The sequence below is a fragment of the Microcebus murinus genome, chromosome 23 (assembly GCF_040939455.1).
Source record: "Microcebus murinus isolate Inina chromosome 23, M.murinus_Inina_mat1.0, whole genome shotgun sequence".
NCBI classification, from domain to species: Eukaryota; Metazoa; Chordata; class Mammalia; order Primates; family Cheirogaleidae; genus Microcebus; species Microcebus murinus.
The window spans coordinates 20592086-20615521 of record NC_134126.1 but is presented as its reverse complement, the minus strand read 5'-3'; the positions used below and the strand labels follow the sequence as shown (position 1 = coordinate 20615521).

Here is a 23436-nt window from a genome sequence, read left to right as displayed (position 1 = left end):
GTACTGGACAAGCTGTACTTTCATTATTTGGTAGAACAAATTTTCCACAGGCCCAGTGGCTGCCAAGAAGGCAATGAGTCTTGTCAATGTGCTGGGACCTGATATTGACTGCCCGGGGAGTCCAAGCCAAAACTTGGGAGAGGAGACACCAGAAGTCAAAGAGGTCGTGGGGCGGATCTCTGGGATGGTGACAGAGAGGGGTGTAAGAAATCAGCCAGGGGATATATTGCCTGCATCAGGGAACTGTGAGACATTGAATCACCTATGGGGTCTCTCTGCGACCTGCAAAGAAAATCCCATGTCTCTGGCACCTGCCCCACAGACATACTGATATGGGTGTAGGTGGATTAGAGCAATATTATTGAGGAAGGCTCTGCTCCTTTTGGTCTTCTACTCCCTTTTTTGCCATGATCCTGAAGAAATCAATAGGAGAGGAAGAGGAAACTGAAGGAGGAGGAAAACGACTATGTTCTCTATTCCTCACTGTAAATCCCTACATGCATGTCAGACTTTGATCTAGACTGGATTTTTTAAATACTCAAAATGAGTCTTGACTGCCAATTGGGTTGGTCCTTGTCACTGAAAGTGACTGGAAAACCAGGGGGCCTTCCTTAGTTATTATTGATGGGTGAGCAAGGGAGTCCTGATGGAGCTTGTTGGAATAAAGTAGTTGGAGAAAAATAAACCTCTTTCAAAGAAGTGGTTACATGGAGTTCAAGGAGACTTACATGGTTGTCATCCCCAATAATATCGAGGAAAAAGTAGGTCCTCAATATGTACCTGTGACTGGCAAGGTATTAATAGAAAAAAGGGGTAAAGATTACCTAAGGCTTATAAATGTAATGTTAATGTCACACCAAATATATCATTACAATAAAAGAACGGGTTATACCAACAAGTATTCATTGTTTTCTATGGCATATACCCAGCCATATTTTTGTATTTTTTATGTAAAAGAAATAATGACACAGTTCTCATATTATAAAATGTGAAAATCTCGGCTTATAGAACTGACACAGAGAATATGGTAATTATTTTTATTACCGAATTTTTCTTCGCATTAGAAAGATAGTCACCAAAGGAGTCCTTTTAGAGAGCTACATCTCCCAGAGCATTTCTATTGTCTAATAAATGAGTCTGGGGAGGAAAGGCTAAGAATCATCAACTTTTAAGAGATACAACTAATTTAAGATCATATGTAAAGAGCAATAATATTTTATGTTATAATAAGCCAAAATAAAAATGGGATCAAAAATGAATTCATCAATTTACTCACAAACTCTCCATAATATGACAATTATGAAGTATCTCATTATCTTATTATTATTTTTTGCTACAGACCTACTTAATGGTAAAGAGATTTGAGACAACCACATGAGGAAATTTTGAATACCTCCTCCTTGACATTGGGAACGGGGGTTTGGCAACTAGAATCTAGAAACTAGAGTTTGCAATTCTGGATTTTATTCCCAGATTAGAAGCCAACTTTTAGTGACCCGTGTAATTTGCTTATTTCTCAGCACCTTATGCTTGATTCTACACAGAGTGAAGTACCATTTATCTTTTGGGGGACTGGGCAAATGTATGATCTGGGCTTATGTTTTATAACCCTGTGGGGCCAGCAGAGATATACTTAGAGCACAGACTAACAGGTAAACTACCTTCGCCTTTAAATCCCAAATTCTGGGATTTATTTCTGCCAGTGCAATGGCAGGTGCCAGTGAGCAAAAGCAAACAAACCCGAGTGGTGGTAGCAGTATCGCCAGCCTTGCCAGGAGTGTTCCCTGTAAATACCACCGTGGAACTCTTGCATGCCAAGCAAGGCTAAATACAGTTTCTCTCCTGACACCACACCATCCATCACAGAGCTAATTGGGAAGGGAGTGTAAGGCCTTCTAACTAAGCCCTGTTTTCAGCAGTGGAGGATACTAAGACTCTTGATCTCTCTCTCACCCTTAGAAGGACTTGCTCAGACCAAAGGGAGATGAAACTTTTCATGAGGTTGGGAGAGAAGCTAGTGATGCATTAAAACCCACACTCTTTCCATGTCTCCACTCCTGCTGCCTCTGCTGCTGCTGCTGCTGCTGTTCCTGCCAACACAGACGCTCCTCGCCCCCATGGTGGGCCCCCACTGCCAGTTCTCCATCCACTGCCACCACGAGCAGAATTCATGCCTCCATTGCACCTGTTTTATGTGGCTCTCCCAGCAACATCCACCTGTCTATAAACACTTTGGGGGGACCTTGGGACAAGCCAGTGATGGCACCACACTATGGGCGATTTATTGGTAGCCCCTTGTGCAGAGATGGGATCTCAGTAAACAAGGACTGAATGGGGGAGGGCGTTAGCAATACCTCTGGCAAGTCTTTGGACTGAATTTTAATTCTGAAGCTGTGAGGATGGACTCTGCACCTCATTAATGGGAAAGGTACTATAATTCCTTTGCTTTGGAGAATTCCAGCCAGAGTGGTCAATGAACACACATTGAAAAATTTCCTAGGGCAGGCACAGAAAGCGATGAGAACAGTGAAGATGTTTAGCTGGTGCAGGAATTAGAGAAATAGTAAGTGGATCCAGAAAGGCACTTGCAAAGAGATTTAAAACAGATTCATCTAAACATGAGTAGCAGAAACTCAGCAGCAAGAAACTCTGCTTGGAAACTCAAAATACCTAACGGTACTAGCCTGTGCCTCAGATCTCATTACTAACCTTCCCCACCCTCTTGGCTCTGCCCAACGGCCCAGTCTCATAGTAGACTTCAACAACATATTTGACTGTAGTATCGAGTATTGACATATTGAATATAGTACTCAATGACTATTTGCCAGATTGGATTGAATTGTCAATAATTTGTTCGACGCTGAAGGCCCTCTTTGCTAGTGTAGAGAAGTCAGGCCGTTCTGAACAGAAAGAGAAAGACTTACATTATAGGAGGAGGGATTTCACTAGAATAACAGGAACATTCTTCTCTGATGGTAAAGAGTAGAGAACATTGGATAAGTGGTAGAACTTCCTACTTTAGACATCTTTTGAACAAAAAGATTGAACACAATCTCCTACACAGGAAATGTAGGAATAGATGAAACTTAAAGACAATACTTTATTTTGCAGATGACCTCTTTCAGAGGGGTCCATAAAGAATCCATAAAGAGTCATAGAGGGCCGGGCGCGGTGGCTCACGCCTGTAATCCTAGCTCTCTGGGAGGCTGAGGCGGGCGGATTGCTCGAGGTCAGGAGTTCGAAACCAGCCTGAGCAAGAGCGAGACCCCGTCTCTACTATAAATAGAAAGAAATTAATTGGCCAACTGATATATATATATATATAAAAATATTAGCTGGGCATGGTAGCGCATGCCTGTAGTCCCAGCTACATGGGAGGCTGAGGCAGGAAGATCGCTTGAGCCCAGGAGTTTGAGGTTGCTGTGAGCTAGGCTGACGCCATGGCACTCACTCTAGCCTGGACAATAAAGTGTGACTCTGTCTCCAAAAAAAAAAAAAAAAAAAGAGTCATAGAGGCCTGATGCCCTGAAAACTTGGTCCAGTGACCAGAATGTCTAAACACTGCCTAGGATTGCTTTGTGGAAGATGTCCTTGATTGCACAAAAAGATCAGATAAAAGATCATATGGGACCTTTCCTATGAACCTACTGAAGCTTTGTCTAGATCTTAGGGCCAAAGATCTAGATTTTGGTGGGCCACTTTGAACACACACCCATACACCCATTCAAAAATAGAATGCAGAAATATTACTTCTTGATTTTTCTGTCAATCCTTTGCAGCATTGCAAGGAATAAAATCTTTGGAAAAATAGAAGAGTGTAACAATACTAGGCTGTCAAACGGAAGCTATGTCAGGGAAGACCCGTGAGCAAAGGGCCCTGTGCAGTTTAAAGCTTGGGGCCATAAGCCTGCCTCTTTTTCAGGAGCTTTGTAGTGAGATTAAAAATAGTGTCTGGATGATTAAATAAAGGACCGAGTTCATGGATTCATCGGATACTTTAAATCTTGTGTTTTAAAATGAAGCCAGCTATGAAGGGATGACTTATAGGATATTCCACAAGGGAATTCCAATAGAACTGTTTTGGGAGATTAAATGATTAGGCTCATACCCCTAAAAGCCATATTTTAAAAGATCAGAGGTTTAATCATTGCAATACTGGTGCCTTCAATAAAAGTATATTTAAATTAAGGTGTCTCATTTAGAAAGCTATTATCAAGGGTGTTTCAGTATTTTCACGAAAAATTTTACTTGAAGGGTGAAAGTTTAGAACGTGAGTTCAAAGGATATGGTGAAAAGTAACAAATTTCCCCCTGGATCACACATTCACTAAAAAAGATCTATACTTAAGGGCACCACTTCTAATGCTTATGATAAGGGATCTATAGGATGTAATATGAAAGACCTTAGTATATGAAGATAACTTAATATCAAATAAAGTACCAATTCTGACATAAATAAAAATGAATATTTATTAAAAGATACTATTCTGTCATTCACATGTCACTTATTGTTTAGTTAGGTGAGAAAATTAAACATGAGGACAATGGGAAAACGTACTTTTCACTATTCATTTAAAAAGATTCTTCTGGAGTTTCATGAAAAGGTATTTGCTCACTATTATTGGGATATTTTGATAAATGGTGTACTTCACTGTGATCCCCAGTCCCCAGGGCCACGGACTGCCACTGGCCTGTGGCATGCTAGGGACCAGGTCACAGAGCTCTGCAGCTGCCCCCGTCCCCCACTATCTGTGGAAGAATTGTCTTCTATGAGACATAGATAGGAACTGGAGGGGTGGGGGTGGGGTGCACAGCAGGAGGTGAGTGGTGGGCCAAGGAAACCTCATCTATACAGCCACACCCCCATCACCGCCTGAGCTCCGCTTCCTACCCCGCCCTGTCCGTGGAAAAACTGTCTTCCATGAAACTGGTCCCTGGTGCCAAAAAGGTTGGGCACCGCGGCTCTATACGATAACCTTCACGTAAATTGGGTTTCCTAGATTTAAAGCATAGAAACATAATCTGTTTTTTCCTTTAAATAATGTTTGATGTTGTCTGTTCACCTGTTCTTATTAATGAGGGCTTTTCATATTTAATAAGGTCTTGGCACATTTGAAAACCATATGCATTCAACTCCTAAGACCACCAAATTTCGTCTTCTCCATGAAGCCTCTTCAGTATGACGGCTGCCTGCTGACCTCCTAGAGCATTTCTTGCCTAACACTTTTGGCATTTGGTGTCATTCTCTCTTGTATTGTGGTTTACAGCTGGTGGTTGGTGGTGTTTGGAATCTAAGTCCCAGTATAGTGGACGTTGTAGGCTGTGCTCAACCACTTCCTTTTTTTTTTTTTTTCTTTTTCTTATGTGAATTTCTCATCTCTGCCATATTATAAAACTGAATGCTCCCTGAGATGAGGACCCTGCTGTTTCTGTGTCGCCCATAGGACATAAGGCTATGCAGGGCATACAGGAAGCACTCAGGAGCCAGTAGGTGACCAGGTGAACTAAATTAAGTTGTTTTATGGGCCAGAGGGCATTAGCCCAGAGAACATCATGACCAACTATAGTGTATGTGATTTTGTGTTTGTGTGTGTGGGTTTACCTATATCTATTTCTTTATATCTAATATATAGTTATGCTAATATATAATAAAATTAGCTCTTTGTGGAAGTAGAAAATTAAATATTCTAATTTAATTGGAACCTCATCCCTATGATGTATAGAGGAAAACACAGAATTATTCCCATTTAGCAGCTATGGACAATGGAAATCAGGCAAAGAGTGATTCATTCCTTTGCTCGCGGTAATGCAAACTAGCCATGGCCTGCAAACTGGTCTTCAATATCCCTCACACTCAGTTCGGTATCTTATCCCCATGACCACACTGCTACTTTTCACACGGGAAAGATTTTTATATATTTAAGCCCTAAGTGAAAAGAAATAACAAGTTGGATAAGAAAATGAATTTAAACATAGGAACCAGATCATCTGAGTATCCATTATTTCTCTAAGTTCTTACCGTCACTGTGAACGCGTGTATGGTGGAGCTATTGAATGTCGGGTCATCCGGTCGCTCCTGGTAGACCACGCGGTACCGGGAGATAATGCCATTGGGAGATTCTGGCTCTGTCCAGTTCAGCAGAACCGAATGAGCACTGGTGGCTCGAGCCCAGGGAGCTGGAAAATCTTGAGGCGGGGCTTCCAGAGTCCGTGCCGACGACCACAGGCTTTCCACTGAGCCTCTGGAGTTACAGGCTCTGACCCGATATTCGTAGAGCGTGAAAGGCCTCAGAGTGTCTGAAGTATCAGTAAACTCAAGGGCTCCTTCTGACCAGATGAACAAAAGAGACTCCTCCTCAATGCCAGCAGGACGTCTGAAAGGAAACCAAGCAGACAACCGGTGACAGCTGCACACTTCAAAGCAACATTTGTAGATGGAATAAGAAATTGCTTTTTAGAAGAATTTGTCAATGCAACTTTTTCAACTGTTCCTTTCTGGTGTCATCATGAAGAAAGGCCAGATGGAAGAGTACATCAGAGGGATGTACTCTTGACTCAATATCACTTTTTAAATGTAGTACACACACACACACACACACACACACACACACACACATTCCACCGATTATAAAGAAATGCATATACTTCCTAGAAAACATGGAAAATACAGAAGAAATATAAAAATATATAAAATGTGAAACATCACTCCAATCACATTTTGTTGCATTTTCTTTCAGACCTTTTCCCTTTGAAACAAAATACACATGCAATAAAAGAAACATTATTTTAAAATTTAAAAAATACATCAGCATATATTAAGCATGATTAATACATTTTTGTGTATTTTTGAGATTTCTATCTATATGTTTGTATGTGCATATGTGTGTGTGTGTGTGTGTGCACATGCAGTTATATTGGAGTTTTATGTGTTGCACAACTGGGACAGACAATATACAATTATTAGGGTCTGATATTATTGGGGATCCTTACCCTTCTATGGTAGATGAATTTTAGTAAAGGTCTCAATTTGTTTGTCTCCCTGTATCTCTACTTTTTGCCAGTATGCTCCGAAACTCACTGCAAGGTTGGTTTTGTGACTTTCTGCAGTCACTGATACAGTAGCAAATATGGTGGCTACAGAGATTTAAAAAGTGTTTGCACATTGAGACTGATCCTCTCGCTGCCATAAGATCACTGTGTGAAAAAGCGCAGGCTTGCATACTGGAAGACGAGGAACTATAAAGAGAAGCTCATAGTATTTATGGTCTTTTACCTATTTTGCATCTGTTTTGAGGATGTTGGAAAAATATTTTAAATTTGTTTCCTACATGTCACTTACTTTCTCTTCATTTAAATCTTCTTTTTTTTAAACCATAACCTCTCAAAGTAAGGACCATTGTTTTAAATACATCAAGACCATTCTTTCTTATACATTTGTTGTTATATATAATACATCGATAAGCCTTTATTCAGCATTTTTATATACCAGACATTGTACCAGGAGCAGATATGATCTGTACAAATATGATCACACTCCTTACCTAAAGGAGCTCATAGCTGGGTAGAGGACATAAAGCTATATTTAAATTAATGAAAATAACATGTTAATATAATAGAAATTTGCTTTAGAGATCATTAAAGAGCAAAAGTCAAATCATTCCTTTTAGATGTCTCCTCCAAAACCTAGTTAAATGCAGAGTGTGCTCAAAAAATTATTTCCACTGCCTGCGAATGGGATTGTGTAGTCCCATCTTTGGAGTTTGTTGATATTAAAACTAGGGTCCATGCATACTCTTTTGGTACTAAATATATAGAGATTAAACATCTAAGTAAGAGAAATGGAATTGTCAGTTGTTGGGATGGCCCTAAATATCTGATATTTCACTGGAAATAGTTCTTTGCTCATCCAGATGTAAAATCATGATGCGGGTCTGCTAGAAAGGGAAGTTCCTGGGGAATTGTGGTTGGTAGTAATATATCTCTGTATTCTTAGCATCTGAGCCCAATAAGCATTCAGTCATTTTTTTTTTCAAGGGAATGGCTAAAAGGCATATACTTCTATGGCTTTTCTGCATCTTTGCCTTGTTACTACTACCAGCTCTTATTATTAAATATTTCCTATTAGGGCAGTATTCTAGGTTGAGGAAAAATGTAACCAAGATATGGACCCTCCTCCTTCAGCTCACTCTAGTTGCTGAAGTTGAGAAGGAGTGATGAATAAATCAATATTTTCCAGTCTGTTAGGAGTATTTAATTAACACACTCTTCAGATGCTGGAAAATTCACATGCTGCCATATCAGATTAACCAGCTCCATCAAAACGTAAAGGGTTATTAAGACAGAGTAAATGATAGTACCTTTCACAAAAAGGCAAGATATATAAAATCTCTGGCTTTGGGAATTTGATGAATCTCCAGTTGATAAATCACTATGACCTAAGTATGAGCAATGACAAGCTTCCTGCTGGAGGCAATAGGGGCTTCATAGATACCTCTCAGTGACCTGCAATTACGGTTCGGCAGCCCACCTCATTATTACTCGCTACCATGCGTGGACCAGATTCTGCACTCAGTGTCAGTTTGCAGGGTTTGGCCTTTGTACTTGCTGCAGATATCAGGTACCAGGTGTGTCATTGGGAGGGATCCATTCTAATGAGAACCACAGGGCTCATAGCCAAGGACTCCCCTCAGTGATTTTTAAAAAGGTGTTTGCTAGGAACACAATGCAGCAAATAAACCTATGACAGTCTATGGGGAAGTAATATTTTCTATTTTGTCTCGTTTTAGCCTTTCTGTGACAATTCAATTAATTTTTATTAAACTCTTCTGAATCCCCAAATTGAGATGTAGTCATGGTTTTCACAAAAGTGACATCCTTAAAAAATTTGCCTAAATGTGACTTTGAAAAATATATATTATTTAAGAGATCAAGTATTATGTTAGAATCAAGTTTATCCACCAAAACAATTAAAGGATGCAACCTGGTTAAGTATATATTATCACACTAGTGATTACTTGATAAATTAATATCACAGAGAGGTAAATGTCCCATATGTGGTGCTAAAAAATAATATCTTTATGTTTGAATACACTTTGAGCAGAAGTGGATGAGTAAACCACAATCATTCCTAATCTATTTAAGATTTAGGTTTTACTTGTTCATTTAACTGGAAATGTTTCCTCCTGAATAGTCTGTGTTTGTAGAAATCACATTTTCAGTTCTCTCTGAATAGCCAACTGGTTCTTAGCTTAAGTTCATTTGAGAAATACTTTGGTAATACATTTTTCCAACTAGAGTTAATTTAATGTTGCCTAACACTAAGAGAAAAACAAAAATAAGTATGAAAACTAGGAACTATATATCTTAAAAGGCACTCATACTTATCCCAATGTAGGGTATTCTTTTTAAGAGTTCCTTTCTCCCTCTCTCCCCTCCAACAATTGTCACTGCTTATCTTTAAAAGCTTTTTAAAAAATTGCTTTAAAAACTTTAAAATTGCTTTTTAAAAGCAATTAAAACAAAATCCTAGAACCCAATGCAGTTCCCATAATTTTAAGATTATGAAACAAGCACCTCCACTCCATGAGGAATATTAAAAATCCTCGGAATTTAAGTAAATAGCCAGAAACATCTGTAGCCAGAGGAGAAAGGTTATGGTCCTGGCTCTGCCACTTACTTCAGTGACCTTGGACAAACTTGCCTGTTTCCTCTAGTTTCCATTTCATTTTGTAAACTGGAGTTAATAACTTCATAGTATGTGACAAACTTCCCAGATAATTCTTATAAGAATTAAAGGACGTGAAATGATTAGGTAAAATGTATTACATGATACAAATGAAGTTATCATAGAGATGGTGTCCAAAGCTGTATTTCAGAGGACACATCCGGCAGCTGTGTAAAGTCTGCCTTGAACAGAAAGGTCCTCCCACATGAAAATAAATGAGGATCTGGAATTGGGTTGCTGGTAGAGCAAATGGAAACACAAGTGATTTACAAAACGCTTTCTGAAGGTGAATCATCAGCTTTGTTGCATGAGCGGATGCTCTGGTGTTAAAAGAAGGGATATCAAAGATCTTCCAAAAATTTTAAGACAATCTTTTTTAAAAGTCTTTAGTGATTTACCATGCAGAATGGCCTATGCTTACTGTTCGCCAGCTGATTCTCCAAAGCACCCATCTTCTGAGATTTATATTCCCATTTTATATTCCATTCATAGTCAAACGCTTGCCTATAGATCCCTCATATTCCATGATATTTCATGCTTCCACAGCTTTGGTGTCTGTTAATTCTGTTTGACAATGCTTCTCCCTATCTTCTTTCCTATTCTCATTTCTATAGGCTAACTCCAATTCATCTTTTAAAATTCTACTCCCAAATCACTCTTTCTAGAAGTCTTTTCCTTGCTTCTCTCTCAAATAGAGTTATCATATCCTTTTATGTGCTCTTTTTTTAATTGGTTCACTTGTCACACTATACAGTAATATATGTTCCTTTTTTGTATCTACAATGCTACAATGCTACAAGCTCCCTGAAGGCCAGGACTCTATGTTTTTCTTCTATACATTCTCAGCACCTAGTGAAGCATAGCACACTATATTATACAGTTAAGTATTTTTTGAAGAAATGACTGACTGGTTGACAAGAAGAGTCTAAGATTCTCTGAAACCTGATCAACAAGAATGACAAGGTACTGTCATTGAGTCATTGTCTCTCAGCTCTAAACCTACCTGTCCATATTTAGCTTTTATGGTAGTGGTGCTGGGACTCTAAAACTCACATTTCTGCTTTACCAGCTGACTCAATGTTGGGGTCTGCCAATAGGGGGCACCAGAGGGTGATCAGAAAGTTAAAAGGAACCTGCTCCTTCCCTTGCTTTCTTAGCTGTTAATGTCTCTCCCCAGCAAGGATTCTTCATCTTGGAAGTAGCACTTCCTTCCCCCTTGGGAACAGATGATTCCAGAGTGCAATTTTTCCAATACTTGGAAAATTAACTTCATTTCATGCCTCCTTCCCCAGACACCTCAGATGCCTGGGTCCCAGCCTCACAGGCATCCTGCTCTAAATGTCTAAGTTTTAATAATTCCAACCACTTGCGTTTATTTCCTCAGTCTTAAGGGCAGTAGCTGTTTCCTGTATTTGCCACCCCGCCCCTCGATATCTTAAGAGTTCTCTTTTTATCCTTACAGTCACATACTTAACAGATTTATAACCAGCTACTATTTATATTAAATTCCTTCTGTTAAAGTAACTGATGTGGTTTCTCTTTCCTGATTACACCTTGATTGCTAAAGAAAGTGATGATGATGTTCACAGAAAGAGGAAAATAGCAAAATCATAAAGAGGGTGATGAGAGATTTTCATCTGGACTCACTGAATTTATTGTGTCTTTATTACACCATGTGATATATTGATTGCAAAAAAATAATTAGCAAATACAGATGAACAAAAACAGAAGTATTTAAAAGAATTATCCATAACCTATCATTTAGAGGTAAGCACTGTTAACACTATTTTTGTGTTTAACATTACAGACGTTTTCATACACATAAATCTAAAAACTATACTATCTATTTAAAGAAAAACATAATCATATTAAGCATACTGTTGTGTCCCTAGAAATAGTAAAAAAAAGACTCCAGCCATACCTGGCCATTCCCTGAATCTTATGTTTTAGTTTGGAAATTTTGCATATTTCATTGATTCTGTTCACCTAAAATGTCTTTGCCATCAGGCTCTGCTTGTTGAAATCCTACCTACCACAAACAAAATAGAACACAAAGTCCTGAAATGGACCACATGACACATGGGAATTCTGTATGAGTGGCATTGAAAATCAGTGGATTATAAAATAATGTTGAAAAACTAGATAATATTCTTTTTGGAAAATGCATTATTTCATTTCTTATAACAAAAATAATTCCCTATATAGAAATGAGGAGAGTCATAAAAATACTGGAAGAAATAATTGATGTGCTACTTTTAATACAAACACTAAAGAGAGACTTTCCTTAATACAAAAAAAGCATAGACAAGTTAACAAGAAATTATCCAATAGAAAACGTTTAAGAATGTATATTACACACACTCATACCCAAATAGCAAATAAATATTGGAAATAAATGAATACCCTTACTTATGATATCAAAACTTTAATTAAAACAATAATAATGTGGTACTTAAAATATTGAACTGAGAAAGATTTGAAAGATTGATAAGACACAGTATTAAGATGAGTTTTTAGAACCAGAAATTCTTGTATACTATATTTGGAAGACAATTTAGCAATCTCTAAAAATTTTAAATGTACAAAAGTTTGACCCAGTACTTCTAGTACTAAAAATAATTCTCTCTATACTTATAGTAAGGATGTTGATTGGAGAAGTACTGTAGTAATGAAAACTTGGAAATCACCTATCTTGCCATCAGCAAGGTACTGGCTAAAAAATATATGATACACATCTATATAACGGGATATTGATGAGTCATTAAAAGAAATGAAGTATGTGTATATGTATATACATATCTTTTATCAAATGCTCAAAAATTGCAGAACAGTATGGACAATATGATTCCTTTTCTGTAAGAAATACAAATAGAAAACATCAATGTTAATATATTAAAATTAACTATGTTACTTCTATTAATGGAAATTATATATGCCATGGGTAAGTCATAAGAAGGGATAATAACCTTAGTAATTTTCTGCACTGTAAAATTTTTTTCAACAAAAATTTCTTTTATAATTTAAATAGTCATTAAATTTTTATTTTGTAAGGATTAGTCCCAATGACATCAACTTCATGAAGTCTTCCATGAATATTCTAAACACAGAGAGTTCTTCTCTCCTCTAATTTTTCTGGTAAATATTTCTACTTCTTAGATTATACTGTACTCTTTTGTTTGTTTATTTAGCTTGTCTTATATCCTTCACTATGGTGAAGATCGTTGGTAATAGGGCTCCGGTCTCATAGATCTTTATATCTCCCTCAATAGATCTGTACATATATGTATATCTATCTATTTCAATATTTATAACCATATCTATCTTTCCATACAACACAAATTGAATTACATCAAAACTCCTTTGCCTTTGATACAATGCTCACATTTTCTTAGTTAAATCAATCAGCTTAATTGTCCATTCTATAAAATTATTTTTAGTTCCTTGCTTGGAATACCCTTCCATGTAATACATCCTTCAAAACTATCTCAGATTTTATCCTTTCAAATCCTACTGAATACTCAGAAGGAAGCTTCTTTCTATTAAAATGGAAGCTCCTAGTGAGAGGAGTTCACTTTATTATTATGTTTTGTAAAGTCCTGGGATAACATGTTTGATGGATTTAGTAGATGAAATGATGAGATTTTTGCCATCTGCAAAGTTACAGAGATAAGATAAAGGGGGAATACCTTAGAATCATTATTATACAGGTCAAACTCACTATAAGGAGAAAGTAGCCCAAATTAACAAAGCAGCCCAAAGTAGCCCAAATTAACAAGTAAACAAAGCAGAAGCAATCCCATTAATAGTTTATTCATACTAGGCTATTTTATTTTGTTTTTGAAGTCTTAAACATCTTCTCTCTTTATTAGAGCAGGCACTTTTTAATAGGGTAATATATCTAGAGGTAATATTTAAACAATAGAAGAGAATTACAAAAGAGAAAATGATCTGGGGTGTCAGTGAGAACAGGGACCAGCATTTTCAAATGAGATTGGCAAGTTGGCTTCCTGCAATTAAAAGAAAATATTTGCATGGGCCAAACTCCATCTTTGGTTTGAGCTAAAATGTATTTCCTTTGGTGGTGATAGAAGAAAGAGGAGGCAAATGATGAAGCAGGAATTACATGCCATAACCTCCTCAGAAATACTGCAGGCTTGTGGCTATAAGTATCTAAGGGGCTCTATGCAGTCTTGGAATGAAAAAGAACTATGTGTCTACATTCTATTTCTGTCCTTACAAATTTCTGATTTTTTTTTTTGTAGCTATCTAAGAAAAATTTGATATTGTTGTTGTCTAAGCACATTTAAACTTCAGCTGAAATAACTGCCAAGTGATTCATGCCTATGTAGGTGAATATAACGATTGTATCTGGAGCCCCAGTGTGCCATTTTCATTTCACTTTAAATAAAAAACAAAATGTATCTATGTCAGTCAGTGCCCTTCTGCTGTACTCAGAGGTATCAAACAGGCTACAATTATGATTGTGAAGTGATTGTGTCACATTGGAGGAAGGTTTATTGCTTTTGAGTCTGCTAGGCAGTAACACATTCTGTTTCATATTACTCTTTATATCATTGTTTGGCTGTGACTAGAATAATCAAATGCCATCAAATGCTGTCAAATTCAATTTACAGTATTTTTCATTGAAGCGGGCTTTCTGCATTATATTTCCTGTTTTCCCTCTCTATAGCTGCCATGGAATAGTCACTGTAATCATAAGCTTTATTTACAAAACCAACAGAGTGAAGCCACGTCCTGTTCTATAACAGATACTTTATTTCCCTTTATTCAGAATAGGAATTTGATGTGCCTTTCTCATACAATTAGCATTAAGTAGATGAAAGAAAACTATTTCAAGAGGATGGGCATTTTAGAGCCTGCACTAATGTGCTTAGCGTAAAATGTAAATTCACATTAGCCATTTTTACATGTTCATGTGTATTTGAATCAGAAATATTATTCTTCAAATTAATGTTTACTGGGAAGAAATTTGGCCTGCTCCTTTTTTTTGGTAGTGTCATTTACATAACCAGAAATTCAATAATACTTTCTTTTTTCATAATTTTTTCCTCTAACAAAACCTTAGCTCATCACTGAAGACTGGTCTGAATCAAAGGTTTTCAATATCTGAAGTTTTAAGAGGAGCCTAAAATAGGATTCACTAAGTGTCTTAGGCATAGGACCAAAACAAAGGAAGGCCTGAGGCTGATGGAGAGACTAACAAAGGATGTTGAAGAGGGGGATGAGGATCTGAGAAGAAATGTGTTGTTCTTTGTATGCTTAATGTAAATGCATGGATTTTAGAATGGGCATCCAATCTGCAAATCCTGTGTGTCTTCTAGTGTCTGTATTTTCGGTCTTAGACAGCAAGTTTCTTTGCCCCCTGAACTGTCTGCATTTAATTTTTACCTTCCCTCTTCCTCCCTTTCCCACTCCCTTCTACCTCTTCCTTCCTCCCTTTCTCTCTCATTCTTTCTCTCTTCTCTTCTTTCTTCTCCTCCCCCCCATCTCCTTCTCCTTCTCCACCTCATTCATTATTTATTCAAAGAAAACATTAATTTAAAGCAATGTTCGCTTTCATCACATGAAGACTAGATCAGAGAGCAAAATACCCTTCCAACCAGAATGCTCATGGTCTATCTCTCTTTCCCTCTCATTCCCTGTCTCTCTCTTCTCTCTCTTTTCTCAATCTGTCTCCTTTTCTTTTCCCCATCCTCTCTGTCTTTCCTTTTTTTCTTTATTTTAGGTAGACACACTTAATAAATTCTGCACATGATGGTGACAACAAGCTGCGTTAACACTATCTAACCTGCTGAGTGGAGACTCATTAAAACAGAAGGGGAGCTGAAGAGTAGAGCCACTCTTTCTAAGTATGAAAAGTACCATCTTTTGAACCTCAACATAATAAGCAATGAGAAATATTAGAATTCTCATTCCAGATCTGGTTCATCCTCCAGAAAAACTAGGCTCTCTTGGTCAGTGAGCCTATAGAGAATTGATCTACCGCTTCACCAAACATGAGGCTACTGGGCTATGAGATCTTAGCTTTCAATCAGATTGCAACCAAAAATGTGATACGGTAGTTGTGGCCTTTTTCTTGGATAATGTTAGTGTGTAAAAATTTAAGCAGCACTCTTAGTCCCCACCGGTAGGTGCTTCAGAAAACATGAATTCCCATCCATTCTCTTATGGAAATAGAAAATATATTTGATTCTGCAGTTCTGGAATAGGACACATTCTTAAACGTCTAAAAGTAATAGTAGTAGTCCATCTTACCTGTGAATAAAGTAGTTGATGATGACTCCATTCGGTTTTTTAGGTGGCATCCATTTAATCTCCATGCAAGCTGACCCCAATGCTTTAAGAACAGGGGAATTAAGATCCAATGGGGCTGCTTCAGATGTTTTCACAAACATTTTACTGCTGACTCCACAACCTCCTTGAAAAAAAAATTGAAGTCTTTAGTAATTTGTCAAGCAAGGGAAAAAGTAACATATGCATATCAAAAGGATAAGAAAAACCATGAAACTTATTTTTCTGAACTTTTGTATATATTTATATACATATTTTAGACCAGCAATATAAATCTCTATAGGATTTGAACATTTAAATAGAGAATCATTTTTGGAAAACCTATTAGTTAATCATATATTTCTATAGGCATAAATATAAAGCATATGTTTGTCCAAACTAAAGTTTCCTTAGTTTACTGCAGTCATTCTAACCAGAAAGTGATAGTACACTTGAATTTCACAAGCGTATGTGTATGTGTGAGCTACACATTTCGTATGCTCTTAGTATTTTATGTTTGCCAATATTTTAAACAAAGGACCATTATTCAAACACACAGGAATCGAACAGTTAATTTGAATGATATTGTATCTCATTAGCACAGTTTCAGAGACATAGAGATATAGAAGTTGACTTTGGACTTAAATCAAGAAACATTAATTAAGCTATTTTCATGCTGATCAGCAGAAGACCAGATCAGAAAAAGCAACAGCCTTCCAACAAAGATGCCATGGTCTGGTTTGTAGACAGAAGTGGACACACTGACTTGTAATTTCTAATATGAATTCAGCATAGCAAAATTGAAACTCTTAATCCTAGCCAACTCTATGGAAACTAACACTGATTTGGAAACAGAAGTTCCTAAGGACCTGTAACACAGGAGTTCCGACTACACACTGAGTACCAGATTGGTAAATTTCTTTAATCTAGGGTGAACAAAATGTTTTGTACACCAATATGAGTTACATCTTTTCTTTACTTAGCACTTAAGTGTTATATTTTATATATCATATGTTATATATGTGTATATACTAATACATGATATATATTAGTATGTCTCTATCTATCAATCCGTTTAATGTGAAAGGGAGATAAAATAATTACTGTTTAGCTCTCTTTATTCCCTGTTCTCCCCTCCCAAATCTCAATTTACATTTAACCAATTATCCATTTGGAAAGATGAAGGGACTGGGGAGGCTCTTCCTTAAGACAACACAGATAGATGATCATTACACTGACCATAGTCTAAGCCATGAAACTCAAGGTGACAGTTTATGTACATAAAATAGGGTTCGAGGAAGCACTGTAAAATATGTAAGATTCATTTGGGTGTAACTCAACTTTTAAATAACTTCTCACTTCCCCTTCATGCATAAAATTTAAATAAAACTAAGGCAAATACATTTTCTATGAAATTTTTGTAATACTCATTTTGTTTTATATTACCAATGACTCCTTTATGTGAGCTAGGAGTTTTTCTTTTAAAGGGCCTTATAAAACAAGACTTTGCAAAACCACCATTTTAATATATTTAAATATTCATGATTTAATGTGCAGAAATGCATAATGCTTCACTCGATGCCAGGCTCTGATTTTTCTAGGTAAACAGTCCACTACAAATAAGAAATGAAATGTTAGTCTTTGTATTTGAACTGAGAATCTATTCCTTTTTAATGAATTTTTTTTTTTTTTATGAAATACTTTTTCAGAAAAGCCCAGGCCAAGTGTTTGAAAGACTTTCACCATTTTGACATGCTTGTATCCTTATCTCATACTGTGTGAACGGAGTCAAATTTTCCAGAAGGGTAGACTGATGGTGACCAACAGAGAAGACCAGAGGTGTTACACTTCCATCCCTGAGTAAGACATTGTACTCCACGGGAATCTGGGGGATGAGGATCCCTTTAAAGAGAAAGAGAGAGCATGTACGTATATTATACAGAATGGTCAACATGTTTTCCTTTAAGAAAAATGTATATTTAAAATTTTGCAATTGAAAGGTAGATTACTGCTTACTATAGTAATTAAAAGCTACATGAAACTTAAGCTAGAAAACATTACAATGTATATCCCCCAAATAAGAAATGTGTATCACTTATTCTAGAAAAGGATAATAGCTCTATTCAAAGATATACTCCATTGGCAAATAAAAATGAAGGTGTATTTCACTTTCAAAATATAAAGCAATTAGAAATGTCGATATATTTTTTCCTAATCTTACTTGCTCTTAAAGTACATTAAAAACACAGATTTTGCTTGTGATAATAATTTTTCTGTAGAGCATTGTGTATGGTCCTGTCTGACATGGACCCTTGACATAATAGCCCATAAAATATCCAAATCATAGGCTACCTAGAGAATTCCCAGTATATTAATTATTGAGTCAGGAGAGTTCATTATCAGTGAGACTTATGGGTCTAAATACATATGAAATTTGGGTCCAATAATTGTTGTTTTTCACCATTGCTTCCTAAAGAAAGGAAGTCTTGTCATTTTAGCCTCTTCACAATCTGTTCATAGAACTACATGCCTGTTAAGTTTTATTTGGTCATGAACACCATGCATACTTTTTTAAGAAGAGGATTTGAGCTTTGAATGAAGAATAAATGGAGTTTCCTACTAAATTTTTCATTGATCTGAGAGTTTATAGTACTTATGGGCTTAGTTACTTACCTTTGTAGTATTTAAATAAGTTTGTCTTTACTCTAGAAACAATGGAATCTATAGACAACATTACTGAGAAACCAGCACAGGACTCAATGACCTAACAGAGGTGAGGTTTAAAGAATAAAATGGGATTTGGCTTTTATGTGGCCACATGCTTAAGAAGTAGAAGAGCTAATGAGAACCAAAAATGCTAAGAATTTTGTGTAGGATGGATGAAAAAGAAGTCTCTGAAGGAGATATTAACTTTAGAAGGACTGATCCTTCAATTGTTTCCTCAAGAAAGGTGCTAGATTGCGCTGAATGTGGCAATCTAGACTAAGCATTTTTATTTTAAATTTACAGCATCAAAGCTAAACTATCTGTTACATTTGTTCTAGAAGCTTAAGCCTCTATTGTTCTATTGCCAATTACTAAATTCTATATCTGGCTTCATCTCTTTCCTGCATTCCAGATTTATATTTTCAACAGCCTATTAGATATTTCTACACAGATGTTCCAAAGAAATCTCACTCTCAACAGGTCCCAAGATGAGTTAGCTATATTTTCCACTCCCATACCTGTTTTTTTTTTTTCTGGGTTTCCTCTTTGAGTTAGTGATAATACTATCTTCCTATTTACCGAAGCTAGAGCCTTAGAGTAAGAACCTTAGAGTTGACTCTGCTTTAGTCATTCCTAAACTCAAGTGACTACTAAATTATATTAATTCTTTCTTCCACAAATTTGGGCTTTATATATAATTAACAACAAGGAAAATTTGAAGGTATAAAAACAAGAGCCAACCTATATTTTAGGAAGATAACACTGAAGGCAAGTGAATGATGGATTGAAAAACTGAGAGACAACAGGTAAGAAGACCAGTCTGGCGTCATTATGGTGGTTGCCACAATAGCACAGACTAGAACAGTGCACCCCTATGCTATGTTATGCCAGGCAGCAGGCATTATCCCCTTTAATACCACTGGAATGTCAACTTTATAAGTCAGGGGCTTTGTTCTCCCCAGTGTGGTTTTGGTGCTGAGATTTTAGCACAAAGTGGCAGCTCAATCAATGTTGATTGAAATGAATGAATTAACCCTTAGGACAATACTGGGTGGTAAATATTTTTACTGTTTTTCTTAAAAGATGAGAAAACTAAAGCTCAGAGGTATTGAGTAACTTGATTCAGATTATACGTTGATTAATTGGAGAAGGTAGGACTTGAACTCAGGCACATTTGATACCAAAGCATGTCTCTCTATTATTTATGCTCTTTCTAGATAATGGAGGCTTGGAGTAGGACAACTGGGGGAGAAAAATGACAAGATAGTTTTGAAAAAAAACATGTGTAGACAGGCAGAACAGTTCTCGTAGACTGATTATTTATTTATTTATTTATTTATTTATTTATTTATTTATTTATTTATTTTGAGAAAGGGTCTCTCCCTGTCACCTGGGCTACAGGAGACTGATTAGATGAAAGGAAACAAATGATGAATGAATCAGAGTCACTGTTGATGGAACAAGCAAATCATTGCTGGCTATTTAAAGTACTGAAGACCAAGTTTTCCAATCTGAGATATACATATTCTCGACGTTCATGGGCTCATGTCAAAGTATATTCAGAGATTAGAACAAAGTACAGCAGCAAAGGTCCTCAAATAATTTTGCTTTGTTCAGCATCATTGCATTGTAATGTTGATGAGAAAAAAATATTGATTCCTGGCAGGAGCCACTGACTGTGTGGAGTTTGCACGTTCTCTCCCCATGTCTGCATGGGTTTTCTCCAAGTACTCTACTTTCCTCCCACATCCCCAAGCTGTGCTATTAGGTGAATTGGTGTGTCCACGTGGCCCCAGTGTGAGCGAGTGTGGGTGTGTGTGTGAGTGTGCCCTGCAATGGGATGGTGTCCTGTCCAGGGCTGGTTCCAGCCTTGCACCCTGAGCTGCCTGGAGAGGCGGCCACCACCACCCTGAACTGGAATGAGCAGGTAAATAATTATCTTACTTGTTTTTATTCATCTTTAGTAAATGTATAAAGCACTCACATTTATTTCAGTGTTTAACATTAGAAGTGTTTTGTTCTTCAGTTAGCAGTTTGGTGATGTTTGGGGGACCAGAAATATGTCTTAGGAGCTTAATCTTGTTTATATCAATTAGCCTGTGGTCAAATTCATTTTGTTATACATCATTTCCCTTGAAGTTGTGGTTTCCAATAACCTATCAATGACATTGCCTGAGGACTTAGTGTACATCTTTTTGGGATATCAGTGACTTGGAAAATTTGGGAAACGTATGATTCCCTGTCTGAGAAAGGGAAACAGTTTTCATTGTTCACAAAAATTGGGTGTGAGTTTTTCTTCCTAAAACTTCCGAGACTAGAATAATATATATATGGTGAGCGATTAGAATTTTTGCTAGCCAGTTGCAAAGCTAAAAACTCTAGTCGCTACAGAGTGAACCAACTGTATGACAGCAGAAAAAGTTTATGCTGATATACCAGCATGTTAAACAGTATTATTCACAATGTAATCAAAGGACAACTTAATTTTAGTCTGTCACTATTGCTTTAAAATGAGTTCAATGTGGGCAGTTTGCTCTAGACATGGGATGAAAAGTTGGCCTGGCCTATAACACTTCTGTTTGGTCTCAGGTAATAGTTCAATATTATTTTTTCTCCATGAAGAAAAAAAAAAGATATCATGATGAAGATTAAATGCCTAGAAAAGTTGACTACATTAATTTTTCTCTTTACTAGTATAGTGAGTACACATAATAGGCCTATTTACAGAATATTCTTCAAGGCCTAATTCTCAACTGCAAGACAAAATTGGGAATGTTTTTACTACTCCCAAAAAAGACTGCTATAATTAAAGTGAAGTTTGAGAGTTGGACGAAGAGAATTGATTATGAGATCATTTGAGAATCAGTTCATCAATGGGCAAGGAAAACTTAAGTACAGTATTAGAAGTTAAAAAAAAAAAAAAGCAATATAGTAGTGCTTCTTTTTCTTCCCCACTAAAAATGTTCTTTGGAGAGTGTTGCTTGAGGTAGTAAAAGAGATTGAAGAATCAGGGACCCTCTCAATTTCCAGTTTGACCCTTCAGCAGGAAGAGATGTGCATGGAATGAACGCCATCTGGACAATGGTGGAAATGCACAGCACCCCATCTCATGCTTTGGGCATTCATCCTTGTTATCCTGCCATAGACTGTAAAGCAGTGGAGAAAAAGGTTGTTGCTGTTTCTACCCACACATTATGACACAATGAAAAGGGGAAGAATTGCCTGGGCATTGAACCTGTTATTGGGGTTAGCTTTCTTCAGATCTCCCTAATATCTTGAAATGTAACAGCATACCACTCTTTAACCAGTGAGATGAGTAGAAAACATTTTCCAAAATGATAAATTCTATAATAGGTTATTTTTTTTTTGATGAAGACAAATACAATGAAATACAATGCAAAATTTACATGATAGAAAGCAAGACCTTAAAATAATTGCAAGTTTATGAGGATTGCTTCAGGCTATTTTCAGACCTCCTGGGATTGCAGGTACGTTCTGTCTCTTTGTTCGTAGGATAGATCTCTTAGAAAAGTTTGGCAAACACACATTCATGAAAAATATGCTATCATTCTTGCTGAACTAGACAAACCATAGAATTGAGTCAGACAGATCAAATCCTTCTTCTGCCTCTGTTTCCTGAGTGACCGCTGGCAAATTAACAAAACTCTATGAACCTTGGTCCCTTTATGTCGAAAATGATGCTACTCATAGCCACCTCATAAAGAGTTATGAGTATTAAATTAAAAACTATATGCAAAGCATTTAAAGATATTTCTGCAACATAGAAAGTGCTTAATGATAGACATCTCTCCAAAACATTAAATAAACAAAATGAAATTAAAAACAAAAAAAGATGACGTTTTTTTATGTGCCTTCAAACACTTTTGAACCCATTTTTCATATAAAGTTGCTATTTCAATTACAAATGAATGTTATATTCATTGATGTAAATGTCTTCATAACAATATTTTCTTATCTAGTTTTGTCTTTTATGTGCACTTGCACATGATATCAAGTTGCACTCCTATGAAGATAGTCTATCATTCATTCTTGGCAGTAATTCGGAGTGGTCTTCCCTCTAATTCATCTGAGGTTGCTTTGATTGTACGTCTTCAGTCTGTACCTATTGGTCTTCTTCAATGCCTTTCATCCTTCAAGAGAAAACTTTGCTAAAAAGGACAGGGCTCCCAGAGGTGCCAGTGAGCAAAATCATACTTCTACCACATTTCAAGTATAAACAAAATCTTGATCTAGTTTAAACATGGCTAGCCAAAGCATGAACCTGGAAAATGTATTTTTCACATCTTGATTCATCGGAAATAAATGTGCTTTACATATACCTATGAGGTGTTGAAACAGAAAATGCTCCTCTAAGCCGTGAACACGTCAAACACTGACATGCATTTAGGAAAGAGGGCCCCCTCTACTGTCATAATTTACAGGATGGTGACATGGAAGTCTCTTGTGTCCTGCAAACCCTATACCATCTGCAATGAGTCTGAAACGACTGAGCCCCCTGGTATTCTGATGACTAAATGAAATGAAATGGGCATATTTGTTAAAGTCAGCTGGGAAGCCACACGACTTGGTTAGTTCCCGAGTTCATAAATTTATGTCAGAGCAAGAGGAGCAGTGGAAGCTCAAGTGAACCAATTTACCCTAAGTGCAAATGGCAGTTTTGTTATTTGGTGTCAAAGTTACCAGTCGCACAATGAC

The 23436-nt window shown here is 36.8% G+C and overlaps 1 protein-coding gene across 1 annotated transcript in view; it reads right to left on the bottom strand.

The window, feature by feature from the left end:
• The window catches only part of USH2A (usherin), a 654133-nt gene that overhangs the window by 80459 nt on the left and 550238 nt on the right, over positions 1-23436 (bottom strand). Inside the window, exons 58-60 of the mRNA XM_075997053.1 lie at positions 17758-17916; positions 16000-16162; positions 6019-6373 (exon numbers count right to left, since the gene is read on the bottom strand). Coding sequence (XP_075853168.1) covers positions 6019-6373; positions 16000-16162; positions 17758-17916 — 677 coding nt within the window. The remainder of the gene's footprint in view (positions 1-6018; positions 6374-15999; positions 16163-17757; positions 17917-23436) is intronic.